The sequence below is a fragment of the Dendrobates tinctorius genome, unplaced genomic scaffold, assembly GCF_039654945.1.
Source record: "Dendrobates tinctorius isolate UK_male_01 unplaced genomic scaffold, ASM3965494v1 ptg000083l, whole genome shotgun sequence".
Taxonomy (NCBI): Eukaryota; Metazoa; Chordata; class Amphibia; order Anura; family Dendrobatidae; genus Dendrobates; species Dendrobates tinctorius.
Genome location: NW_027361751.1, coordinates 15803486 through 15817839, shown reverse-complemented (window position 1 = coordinate 15817839; position 14354 = coordinate 15803486). Strand labels below are relative to the sequence as shown.

General features: G+C 46.3%; 1 protein-coding gene across 2 annotated transcripts in view; it reads right to left on the bottom strand.

Moving 5' to 3' along the window:
* The window catches only part of SCAMP1 (secretory carrier membrane protein 1), a 46286-nt gene extending 33009 nt beyond the window's left edge, over positions 1-13277 (bottom strand). The window contains exon 1 of one of the 2 annotated variants that reach the window (XM_073584145.1): positions 13123-13277. In XM_073584145.1, coding sequence (XP_073440246.1) covers positions 13123-13179 — 57 coding nt within the window. In that variant the 5' untranslated portion in view covers positions 13180-13277. Of the gene's footprint in view, positions 1-12895; positions 13019-13122 lie in introns of those variants that run through there. The other variant, XM_073584147.1, reaches the window with a different exon arrangement.
* Positions 13278-14354: the final 1077 nt, after the last annotated feature.

Here is a 14354-nt window from a genome sequence, read left to right as displayed (position 1 = left end):
CAAACAGGCAGCACTCGGATGCAAGGCGCAGCGCTCCGTACAGGCCCTTGTGATAAGTGCACAGTGCGGAGAAGCACTTAGGGGCTAGGGCTCCAGAGACTTTTGGGTTACCGGAAATATCATGCGACTTCAAATGCATCCAGGCGACGCTTACAATTTAAAGGGATTTTCCATGATTATTTTTGTCCAACGGCTTTGTCCAGTATAAGATAAAATAAGTTATACCCATCCCCCTCAGCTCCAGCGCTGCACCACTGCCTCTGTTTTTTTGTTCACGTGGCTGAAGGGGTGGCATCACAACAACACTGCACAAGCCCACTGCTGCCCATCTCTGAGCACAGCGGCGATCCCGAGGTAGTCAGCATGAGGCTGCAGAGCCCAAAGATTGGCTGCAGTGGTCATGTGCGCTGTAGTTGTGATGTCACTGCAGCCTGTAAACAATGACTGGAGCAACGGCAGAGAGGCAGTTCTGGACCTGCGGAGGGAGAGTAGTGCCAAGTCCGGGAACAAAAATAATCATGGGGGAAAAAAAAAAAACATTTAAGGACAAATTCCACTTTGTGAAACTTTCACCAGATAATACGTAACTCTGTAAACACATTACGTTACTTATTTCTGACTGATCCGAGGGACGACCCGCAACAAATCAGAAATCACAATACTAAGGGTGTGTGCACACGCTGCGGATTCTGCTGCGGATCCGCAGCAGTTTTTGCTGCTGTGTACAGTACCTTTAAAACATATGTAAAACAAAAAACGCAGTGCCCACGGTGCAACACCATTTTTTTTAGGGACCACCTCACATTTGAAGTGAGTTTGGGGGGTCAATATGACAGAAAATACCCAAAATTGACACCATTCTAAAAACTGCACCTCTCAATGTACTCAAAACCACATTCAAGAAGTTTATTAACCCTTCAGGTGCTTCACATGAATGAATGGAATATGGAAGAAAAAAATAAACATTTAACTTTTTTTCACAAACATTTTACTTCAAAACCATTTTTTTTTTTATTTTCACAAGTGTAAAAAGAGAAAATGAACCACTAAATTTTTTGTGCAATTTCTCCCGAATACGCCAATACCCCGTATGTGGGGCTAAACCACTGTTTGAGCACACGGCAGAGCTCAGAACGGAAGGAGCGCCGTTTGACTTTTTCAATGCAGAATTGGCTGGAATTGAGATCGGATGCCATGTCGCATTTGGAGAGCCCCTGATGTACCTAAACAGTGGAAACCCCCCACAAGTGACCCCATTTTGGAAATTAGACCCCCCCAAGGGACTTATCTAGATGTGTGGTGAGCACTTTGAACCCCCAAGTGTTTCACTAAAGTTTATAATGTAGAGCCGTGAAAATAAAAAAAAATCATTTTTTTTCCACAAAAATGATCTTTTAGCCCCCAATTTTTATTTTCACAAGGGTAACAGGAGAAATTGGACCCTAAGAGTTGTTGTCCAATTTGTCCTGAGTACGCTGGTACGCCATATGTTGGAGAAAACTACTGTTTGGGCACACGGTGGGGCTCGGAAGGGAAGTAGTGACGTTCTGAAATGCAGACTTTGATGGAATGGTCTGCGGGCGTCATATTGCATTTACAGAGCCCCTGATGTACCTAAACAGTGGAAACCCCCAATTCTAATTCCAATCCTAACCCCAACACACCCCTAACCCTAATCTCAGCCCTAACCATAACCGTAACCACAAACCTAACACCAACACACCCATAACCTTAATCCCAGCCCTAGCCCTAGCCCTAACCCTAGCATTTTTTTTTTTTTACTTTTTTTTTTAATTTTTGTCACAAGATCGCTGCCCTGCAATCTGAGTCATAGTAACGCCACTTCACCTCTGATCATCTGTCAGTGTGAGATCAGAGGAGAAGCAGCGTTACTATGTGACAAGATCGCTGCCTGGCACACTGTAACGTGACTTCTCCTCTGATCTCACAATGACAGATGATCAGAGGTGAAGCAGCGTTACTGTGTGACAAGATCGCTGCCTGGCACAGCTGTGCCAGGCAGCGATCAGCTGTGCCAGGCAGCGATCTAGTCACACAATAACGCTGCTTCACCTCTGATCAGCTGTCAGTGTTAGATCAGAGGGAGAAGCCGCGTTACAATGAGGGAGATCGCGGGGAAACAAGCAGCTTTCCCAGCGATCGCTCCCATTGGCTGCTGTGACACTGACGTCATCGGGACCTGAACCAATCAGGTCTCGATGACGTTGGGGGTCCCAGCATGCATTGCGCACCGGGATCCCCGCATTGTAAGGTATGTGGGGGTCCCGGGGGGGGGGCACAAAACCGCCGACAGTAGATAAACGTCGGCGCTGCACAAAGCCCAGCAAGCGCCAACGTTTATCTACTGTGGGCGGTCGTGAAGAGGTTAAATGCGAAGAATTTAAATTATCCCTTTTGCTGATGATATCCTCCTAACACTTACGAAGCCTCACAAATCGCTCCCTAGCCTCCATTCATTGCTTTTAAAATTTGGCCAATTATCAGGGAATAAAACAAGTACAAGTAAACCTGAAGCCCTTCCACTTAACAATTTAGATCACCTCCAGAGTAACTTATATACCACTGGCGCACCACTTCTCTCAAATACCTAGGAATTAATCTCACAACCTCATATTCTATTTTATACGAGAACAATTTCCCTCCATTATATACAGAAATGCAATCCTTACTGATGAAATGGTAATCACTCCCGCTCTCACTATTTGGATGCATTTAGGCAATAAAAATGACTATCCTGCCAAAAATGTTCTCTCTTTTTGAGACTTTACCCAAATTGCTCCCACTCAGAGATTTAGGCTATGTGCCACGTATGCAGAAAATTTCTGCTTCAAAACCGGACTTCTTCCCAGAAAACTCGCATTTTATTTCCGCTCGTTTTCCACGCGTTTTCTGACTCACAGAATATAACAAAAACGCGGACGTTTCCGCAAAATTAATGAGCATGCTGCGTTTTTTACCGCAAAGCGTTTTTTTTCGCAGAAAAAAGGGCGGAATTCATTTAAAATGAATGGGATGCTTCTTTTATGCATTTTTGAAGCGTTTTGACCGGGACAAACGCTTCAAAAACGTGCAAAAAAAAAAACCGCTTACGTGGGCACAGCTTTGCCGTATTTTTCACTTTGTAAGACGCACTTTTTCTCCCCTCAAACTTTGGAGGAAAATGGGGGGCGTTTTAGAAAGTGTACATACCTAACTGATACCGTGGCTGGGATGAGGGGAAGCCCAGCAGTTTCTGGCCGGTGCTGCGGGTGTCTCCGGTGCCCAGTGGTGCTGCGTGGCTGTCCGGCGCTGCCTGGGGCTCTGCCGACATTTTGCGACAGGCCAGAGCCCTGGCACTTCCACGGTTCCATGTGCGGTGGTCTCCGGGAATATGGCCGCCGCCAGGGGCGGTGCATGCGCAGATGGTGATCTTGGGATCAAGATCTCGAGAAATGAGGTTTCAGCGCTGAAATCTTATCTCTCGAGATCTTGATCCTGAGATCACCATCTGCGCATGCGCCGCCCCCGGCCATCATATTTCCGGAGACCACCGCACATGGAACCGTGGAAGTGCCAGGGCTCTGGCCTGTCACAAAATGTTGGCAGAGCCCCGGGCAGCACTGGACACCCACGCAGCACCGGCCAGCAACCGCCGGGCACCCGAAGGCACCCAGCAGCAGCACAAGACCTCCACAGCAGCCCACCGCAGATCGGCGCCCCCCCCATCCCTGCCTGCGGCCTACAGCATCACCTCACTCTTGCCTCCTCCAGCAGCGACCCTGGGACCCCGTTTCACCGCAGCCACCACTCTGCAAGGATTATAAGAAGCACCACCATTTTATTAAAAAATATTTTTTCCTTATTTTACCGCCTCAAAATTTGGGGGGCGTCATATAATCTGGAGCGTCTTATAATCTGAAAAATACGGTATGTGCTTTTCTGCTTTTCAAGCACTTTACATTTCATATGGGCAAGAAGACGTCATAAAATTCCAAAGTTGGCTGATAAAGAGATGGGAAGTCGAGCAGCACATAACTTTGTTCATTATTATTGGGCATCGCAGCTCCGCACGATCCCATGGTGGTCTTCTAAACCTGCCTATACCAAATGCATGGAGATTGTAAAATGATGGTTAACCCCAGCTCACCCCAACTGCCTGATCTGGAACGGGGCTTACAATCCCCCTTCTATAGACCCATTAGGTCAAATGATGCACACCAGAAATATATGGAGGGTCAGCGCTAACAAATTCAATCTGACATCAACGAATTCTGCCCTTATTTACTTCCTTTTCTATCCGAATTTCCCTGAAAGTCTAAGCCACTCAATTAGAGGGGTATAGACTCAATCGAGCTTGTTTAACTTCGCTGACATAATCTATATGCGGTGTATAAAACTGAATGTATGTGTGTGTGTATCACCAACCAATCACAAAGCATCGTTCATTTCACCAGAGCTGTTTAAAAGAAGCTGAGCTGTGATTGGTTGCTATCAGCAACAGTTTTCCCACTCCACGACAACACCTCAGCAGACAGTGACCAGGTGGGAGAATCTAGCATCCCCGGGAACATAAGCTCCCAGCTATTGTCTGCCCCCCAGAAAGGAGCAGAGAGCACATGACAAATGAATCCCCCCTCCCGTGCCCATATACCCATCACACATCCTCCATCCCATAGTCCAGTTCCCATTTACCCATCACACATCCTCCATCCCATTAGATTGCTTTTACATATGATAACAACAGCACTAAAAGCAAACCTCTCCTCCACCTTCCCAACTAGAGCTATACTCTCGCATCAAGGATATCCGGAACTCTAAGTACCGGGCAACCCTTAATGACAATACTGTATAGAGATGTAACCTTGTTTGGTCTCCTCCTTGGGATGCCTTTTGGTCCATGTTAAATATATGACCTCTACGAGATGGATATAACTAGGTCGTAACATTCCACATCATTTCCCCTCCTTTCCTTTTGTCTGAGTCTGTTTGTAAAATTTTACTCTTTATCCACTTGTAAATGTTTAACTATTACTATAGTATAAGACTGGCTGTTAACCTATAAATGAAAGTGAAAATCTAAAATGCATAATTATTTTTTCTTTTCTTGTAAAATTTGAAAAAATTTCAATAAAAATTACAATTTATATAAAGGGAACCTGTCACCAGGGCAGCATGAATCAGACACCCGGCGCACGATTACAGCCTTTCAGGGAAGATAAAGCTCGAAGAGCTGGCCAGGGACTAAAGCGAAAGACCTGGTAGCACAATGCGATCACTGGCGGCTGCTGCCGGCCCCACTCCAGCTGACTAACAGAGAAAGCTGTCAGTCAAAGGGATTGGGGCGGAGACAAGCTGCCAGTGACCACACTGGACTAATCAGAGGACACACAAAGGGCCCAATTCATCAAATCAATTTAGACAGTAAATTGCTTGGAAAAGTCACTAAATTTTGACACAACTGGGAGTTGGGAACTTGTCAACTTCACGCCAGTTTCTCCCAGCTCCGCGGTGAAGGCTCGCTTAATTCATGATGACCTCTGGTGTCCCTTAACCTTAGCCAGAACTCGTCAGACGCTCCCGATTCATGAAGAGGTGTGCACTTTTTCAGGAATCACGAGCCTCTCACTTCACAATGCCCGCTCATCAAAACCAACAAGGAAATCAGCGGTGTCGATGAATCGCGGCCATAGTCCCCAGCACATGTTTTCTCTGAAAAGCTGCAGCGTTAGGCCGGGATCACACATGCGAGAAACTCTACCGAGTCTCACATCTTAATTCCCGGCACTCGGGAGCGGAGCGTGGGGCCGCATAGCAATACATGGAGCCGCACGCTCCGCTCCCGAGTGCCGGGTGTTAAGATGCGAGATTCATCTGAGTTTCTTGCATGTGTGATCCCGGCCTTACACAGTACAACATACCTGACTGTAGTCGCACACCCAGACTCTCATTCATGCTGCCTGTGGTTTAGACAGCATGAATCTGATGTTTCCCTTTAATTTGTATGTCCAGTCAATGCAGTAAAATATATCAACAGGATAATTGACACCCATGGACCCAGACTTTTCTGTATCTCTCAGCAATGGAAGAGCATGATAAATCCTTTATACAAAAAGACAGCACTGTGTCCGGCACCAAACCATGTTTTCTTTATCACATCAATGGCATGTATGTGAGGGGTGCCAAGCCAGAAGGAATACTATATAAAAAGGTGATGTCTCTGCGTACTAGCCCCCGGCCACAAGCATGTCCCATTACTGACGGACTGGTGAGTGCTGCCATATGTCCTAATTGTACGTAGGATCCCTTTAATCTGAAATATCAGACAATGGACGCTCGAACAGCCAGGATGTGCACTGCAAACCGCAGGAAATGCAAATCTGCACGTGATCAGTAATGCAAGGTACCAAACATTAAAGGGAAAACAGAAATAATCCTACAAAGAGTGAGCAGCCGAGCATCACACACGGTAGACGGGGCGCGTCAGGGATTGCAGGAGGCCCAGAATGCCAGACGACTAGAAGAGCAGCAGTCAGCGGATTACACCGACCAAACCCAGAGCAAGCACAAGAAATGTATCCAGAGACCATGATGGATGAATGAAAGCCGAACACAACCTGCAGCGCCTCATTAATAATGTGACACCAGACCGGCACGTAACTCAATACTAGAAGCTCCGCACTAATGAAATGACCCAACCATCGCACAACGGCCGGCCACATATCAATATACAAACGTAGTGATGGCGAGACGGATTATTACACAGCTGAATCTCTGGCTCTATCCTTTATTACAAGTAATATCCCAACTAATGGCTCATAAAGCACGGCCGACCACGGCTGCGATGTGTATGGAGTAGTGGGGGTGTGCGGGGCCTTACTGCGCCTCCGATCTCATACAGAGACCATCGTATGTGTTATCGCACTCAGAATCTGTAACGGCATGGAGCATTGTTCTAGGGGAGCTTCCCCCGAACACAAAAGCGGAGCAGCCCTGCTCTATATAGCGCTGTACGATAGGTTTTATCCCAGGTTATAACTGCTGGGTCACGTGTTACCACCAGGACCCCCTCCGATCTCCATAGCAGGGGTCCCACGCTCCCTCAGGCACAAGACGGTGATGGAAGCATTGCATGTAGCGTCAGTGGATAGGCACTGGTGACTATATATCTACCAGCAGACGGCAGATTACCCATTATATCTAACAAGGTCTAGAGCTGGCCATTCATGTGATCACAGCTCTGGACAGTTCGCTCCTCTGACTCCACCATAAACTTGAGCGCTGGCTCTGTTAAATGTTTATGTATTTCCATTGGGGAAAAAAAAAAAAAAAAAAAAAAGAAAAAAAAAACCTTCCAGACTGCTCTGACCGTGGCTCATCTCGCCTGACAACAAAAAGATCGATCATTGACGTTATAAACCCGATCCTTCTGCTCCGCAACGTCATCGTCCGGGAGAGTTGGGAGGCTACATCAGATGCTCGGCTGACTTTAGGGTGTGCACACATCACATTAACAAAAGTTCCCGGACTATAGACCGAAACTATGTGCAGGTCTCCAATATCCCAACAGAGTCCAGAAAAGTGGCCTCCATCCAGCCGATCAGACAGCACCATTCCATACAAAGGCACACCAGGTGAGATCTGTAGTCCGTGGCTGGACGGCAGCCCTGAGAACCACCCCCTACCTGCTGCAATCAGGGCTGTGGAGTCGGTAAGCCAAACCTGCGACTCCGACTCCTCAATTTCCCTTACACCGACTCCGACTCCACGACTCCGACTCCGACTCCCACACATATTGCTTATATTTAAGTGAAAAATTTATTGTAGTACAATGTGAACCTCAGACATTTAATCATTTTTATGATCCAATAATCAAGATATTTAGATAGAACAGAATATATATTGGTGTACTACCCGGTTTTCATTCTTTTTGGTACAGATACGATATGGATAGACAGATATGGATAAATGGATAGATAGAGCAGATTTCTAATCTGCTTTTGCTATTGAAAACATTATCTATGAGCTCAAAAACCTTTCAGGTGATGCAGTTTTTTTAAAAAGATGATCAGCTTTTGCAGCTGAAAAACGTATCCTCAAAAAACACAGGAAAAATGCTGTGTGTGAATGTAGCCTTAGATCAGGAATATAACAGCCATTTATAGGACATTTCATAACTTTCCCAAACTCCTATGAAAAAATATTCAGCACATCCTGCATTTAACTACTGTACCCAATTTATTATATATTTTAGGAGTCGGAGTCGGTCCATTTTATACCGACTCCAACTCCGACTCCGACTCCACCAAAATGAGCACCGACTCCGACTCCACGACTCCGACTCCACAGCCCTGGCTGCAATCTCCACATTTGTAGGCAGGACGCACGCATGACATACCATCAGTGATCAGAAGAGGCCCAGGGGATTCCCACACGTAGGAGGTGGTCTGCAGGGTTCAGGGGCTACTGGAGTGGTCCAGGGTCCATGTGAATTGATTTCTCTCTATTACTGGTCAATAGTGTTGAGCATTCCGATACCGCAAGTATCGGGTATCGGCCGATACTTGCTGCATCGGAATTCCGATACCGACTTCCGATATTTTTTCAATATCGGAAGTCGGAATCGGAAGTTCAAAGTTGATTGACAGCCGAAATGACGTCATCATGATGCGCGGTGTGTGCGCATCATGATGCGCCGTCATTTCGGGCCTTCCGGGGGTCTCTGCCGGCCTGCCGGGGGGCTGTGTGGACTGCCCGGGGTCTATACCGGCCTGCCGGGGGGCTGTGCCGGCCTGCCGGGGGGCTGTGCACCCTGTGGGGGTCTGTACCGATGTCCGGGGGTCTGTGCAATCATCGTCCGATGGGACTACAAGTCCCATCGGGCGATGCCTGCTACCATGACAGTGATTGACACATTAGCCAATGATGGGACAGTAGTAGTCCCATCATCCGGCTAATGTGCTAAATGTTTAAAAAAAAAAATAAAAAAATATATATATATATATATATATATATATATATATATATATATACTACATACATACTACATGCATGCTACATACATACTACATACATACCACATATATACTACATGCATGCTACATACATACTGCATGCTACATACATACTGCATGCTACATACATACTACATACATACTACATGCTACATACATACCACATATATACTACATGCATGCTACATACATACTACATGCTACATACATACCACATATATACTACATGCATGCTACATACATACTGCATGCTACATACATACCACATATATACTACATGCATGCTACATACATACTGCATGCTACATACATACTACATGCTACATACATACCACATATATACTACATACATACTACATGCATGCTACATGCTACATACATACCACATACATACTACATACATACTACATACATACTACATGCATGCTACATACATACTACATGCTACATATATACTACATATATACTACATGCATGCTACATACATACTACATACATACCACATATATACTACATACATACTACATGCATGCTACATACATACTACATGCTACATACATTCCACATATATACTACATACATACTACATGCATGCTACATACAATACATACATAGAGTAACATACTTACCAATACTTGTCACATTGTTCCCCGAAGCCATTGTCTTTTACAGAATAAATATTAACATAACAAACCACAAAAATACTCACCCATGATCCGAAGCAGTCCACGAGTGTGTCCCACGACGATCTTGGGTAGAGAACTGCAGCATCAGCTGATGCTGCCGCTCTCTACGGGCTGCAGGAATCCAATGACGGAAGGTAGGTATCCTTCCGCACTGTATTCCTCCGCCACTTAAAAAAAAAAAAAAGTCCCTAGTCTCACTTTATGCCATTGCTGCGTGGGAAATTCCCACACAGCTTTTACCATAAAGTGAGACTAGGGACTTTTTTTTTTTTTTTTTTTTTAAGTGGCAGAGGAATACAGTGCGGAAGGATACCTACCTTCCGTCATTGGATTCCTGCAGCCCGTAGAGAGCGGCAGCATCAGCTGATGCTGCAGTTCTCTACCCAAGATCGTCGTGGGACACACTCGTGGACTGCTTCGGATCATGGGTGAGTATTTTTGTGGTTTGTTATGTTAATATTTATTCCGTAAAAGACAATGGCTTCGGGGAACAATGTGACAAGTATTGGTAAGTATGTTACTCTATGTTATATGTACTGTATGTCTATGTATGTATTGTAAGTAGCATGCATGTAGTATGTATGTAGTATATATGTGGTATGTATGTACCATGTATGTATGTAGCATGCATGTAGTATGCATGTAGTATGTATGTAGCATGCCTGTAGTATATATGTAGTATATATGTAGCATGTAGTATGTATGTAGCATGCATGTAGTATATATGTGGTATGTATGTAGCATGTAGTATGTATGTAGCATGCATGTAGTATGTATGTAGTATATATGTGGTATGTACGTAGCATGTAGTATGTATGTAGTATGTATGTAGTATGTATGTAGCATGCAGTATGTATGTAGCATGCATGTAGTATATATGTAGCATGTAGTATGTATGTAGTATGTATGTAGCATGTATGTAGCATGTATGTAGCATGCATGTAGCATGCATGTAGCATGCATGTAGCATGCATGTATCATGCATGTAGCATGCATGTAGCATGCATGTAGCATGCATGTAGCATGCATGTAGTATGTATGTTACATGTAGTATATATGTAGTATGCATGTTGCATGCATGTAGTATATATGTAGTATGTATGTTGCATGCATGTAGTATATATGTAGTATGTATGTTGCATGCATGTAGTATATATGTAGTATGTATGTTGCATGCATGTAGTATATATGTAGTATGTATGTTGCATGCATGTAGTATATATGTAGTATGTATGTTGCATGCATGTAGTATATATGTAGTATGAATGTAGCATGTATGTAGCATGTATGTAGTATGCATGTTGCATGTAGTATATATGTAGTATGTATGTTACATGTAGTATATATGTAGTATGCATGTTGTATGTATGTAGCACGTAATTTATTTTTTTTTTTACATTCAACACATTAGCCGGATGATGGGACTACTACTGTCCCATCATTGGCTAATGTGTCAATCACTGTCATGGTAGCAGGCATTGCCCGATGGGACTTGTAGTCCCATCGGACGATGCCTGCACAGACCCCCGAAGCCTGCACAGCCCCCCGGCAGGCCGGCACAGCCCACCGGAGCCTGCACAGACCACCGGCAGGCCGGCACAGCCCCCCGGCAGGCCGGCACAGCCCACCGGAGCCTGCACAGACCACCGGCAGGCCGTCACAGACCACCGGAGCCTGCACAGCCCCCTGAAAGGCCCGTACAGACCCCAGAGAGGCTGTACAAGGCAAAAATAGGGGTTTTCTTATTCCGATACCGGAAGTCCCATAGACTTGAATGGGACTTCCGGTATCGGAATCGGCGATACCGATACTTTTTTTAAAGATCGGCCGATCCATTCCGATCCGATACTTTGAAGTATCAGACGGTATCGCTCAACTCTACTGGTCAATAAATGAATAGTTTTATGTATACGGATCTCCACCACTGCCCTTAGTGGCTGCACCAGTTCTCTCCCATAATATAGGAATTTAAGAACAGCCCAAGTCCTGGTATAAAAACCGGCACAAGATATCGCCTGCCAGAACAATTAGGACTACAACTCTCATTGTTTCACGAGCATGACTATATACAGAACAGCCTGTGTGTCCACAGGTCCAGAGAGTGGATTACAGGTCTCTGCAGGAACCTGGAGGAGGAGCTGACATGATTCTTAGCACTATGGATCAGGCACCGAGCAAAAATAATTTTTATATATATATATATATATATATATATATATATATATATATATATATATTTATTATGGCCAGCTCTGACCAGTGCCATGGTTGGATATCTGGACCAGTCTGAACGCTCTCTGATGCTGCGGCAGGGACGGCTTTGCCCCCGTAGCATCGGAGGAGAGTGGGGCACTGAGGATGGGCAGATCCAACAATCTGGACTTGTAGGCTCCATAGTAAAGAGCTTGTAAGCGCTGCGCTCCTTGTCTAGGAGACAAGACCATCCCTGAATGATGGCAGATGGTCGATAACCTAGGCAACAAGCGGTAAACTATAAAATAATCCCTGTTCTTGAGAACACGGGGGAATTTTTAAAAACAAGTTTTTTTTTCCAGCATTTTGCAAATTCACCCAATCATACAGCTGAGGGAACCCGTCAGGGAGATTTTGGCCCCCAAAACGCCACTTCCCTGTAATAAGTTGACAATCATGTCTTTCTGTATTCTGTAGGAGTCATTTATACACAGTGTATTATAGTCCAATGAACTTTAAGGAGTCATGGGGGTGGAGCCTCTGAAGAGTCACACTGGCCGGTCTTCCTCCTGGCTTGCGGATGTCCCATGGAGCACAGCACACCGCTACACTCCAGTGCAGGTTACTTCTGCTGTGTCACGGTGTACCATGAATTGTGGGATGCCCACCAGGAGAGGAGGCTAGCGTGACTCTTTAGGAGGGTAGCTCCGCCCCCGTGACTCTTTAGTCATTAGAATATGACAATTGCCATTTCTAAATTACGCTGCATCTAGCAGAAAACAGAAGGGAACCATTGTCAGCGCCTTCCATCCAGGAGGAGGGTCAGCGGGCAGTTTGGGGGATACACATCTCCTCCGCTGTGTCAGGATCTAATGGGGCCAATTTGACAACAGTCCGAAATCTCCCCTTTATGGCAGCCCGTACTCTGCACAGGTAGTCAGCAGAGACGGGGGACACAGCCCAGGCTCCTATAGGGGGCCACACAGCAGCCCGTAATCCCCTCACCATGTCCGCGCTGGAGCGTCCCTCTAGGAGCTGCTGTCACACGGGGCCGTCCATGGAGTCTGCTCCCACACAGCCCCGCACATCTGCTGCAGCACCGGGACATACCACCACACACGGGGTAAGGGGGGTGGGTGCAGATGACGTCACACACAGACAAACTGCCTGTCAACAGAGAGCTGTCAATGAACAGCAGGGCTCCATCACCGCCCCGATCACACACTGCTCACCTTAAAAGGATTGTTCAGGTCCGGATCCGCAAACGGGTTGCTGTCGAAGTCGGACATGGCTGCGGTGGGGGCTCACGGGCAGCTCCCGGAGCTCGGACCCGCACGTACCGTTATCCTAAGAGCAGAAATGGCCGCTCCGGAAATGACGTCACCGCATCTTAACGTAACCCTTGGTCGTCCGCCTCAGTGAGGAGTTCTCCGGTCCGCCCCTTAGCGTCACATGGTGCAGTCAGATGAAGGGGCCCGATTACATGGGGGTAACAAGAGGACATATCGTTATGGGCGCCGGCCACGTAATCCCGGGAGGAAGCCCACCTAGAGGGAGCGAGGAGGATGGGAGATGTGGGGACATTAGGGGAACACATGCAGACTCCAGCATGGTCATTATAGCTTACAGGTTATTAATACACTGGATAATCCTATACCAGTGATGGCAAACCTTTCTGAGACTGAGTGCCCAAACTGCCACCTAAAACCTTATTATTTATGACGAAGTGCCAACACCTGCCAAATGCCCCATCGTGATCCCCTTCATGTAGAAATATGTCCCATCGTGATCCCCTTCATGTAGAAATATGTCCCATCGTGATCCCCTTCATGTAGAAATATGCCCCATCATGATCCCCTTCATGTAGAAATATGCCCCATCATGATCCCCTTCATGTAGAAATATGCCCCATCGTGATCCCCTTCATGCAGAAATATGTCCCATCATGATCCCCTTCATGTAGAAATATGCCCCATCATGATCCCCTTCATGCAGAAATATGTCCCATCATGATCCCCTTCATGTAGAAATATGCCCCATCATGATCCCCTTCATGTAGAAATATGTCCCATCATGATCCCCTTCATGTAGAAATATGCCCCATCATGATCCCCTTCATGTAGAAATATGTCCCATCATGATCCCCTTCATGTAGAAATATGCCCCATCATGATCCCCTTCATGTAGAAATATGTCCCATCATGATCCCCTTCATGTAGAAATATGCCCCATCATGAGTTGCCCCGGGCCCAGTGGGGTTAAGGGGCCCACAGCCCAGGCCAGTAAATTGCCCCATTATAATCCGCCACCGCGCAGGGCAGGATTATAGGCAGGGCAGGCGGGGCTTCAGCCCCGGGGCCCCCACCACAAGAGCTTCTAAGGGGGCCCCCACCACATTCCTGCTGGCTGCTGCAATGGCACTCCATCTTCTCCCCACCTAAAAGTGAGTGACCGTGGGGGCGGC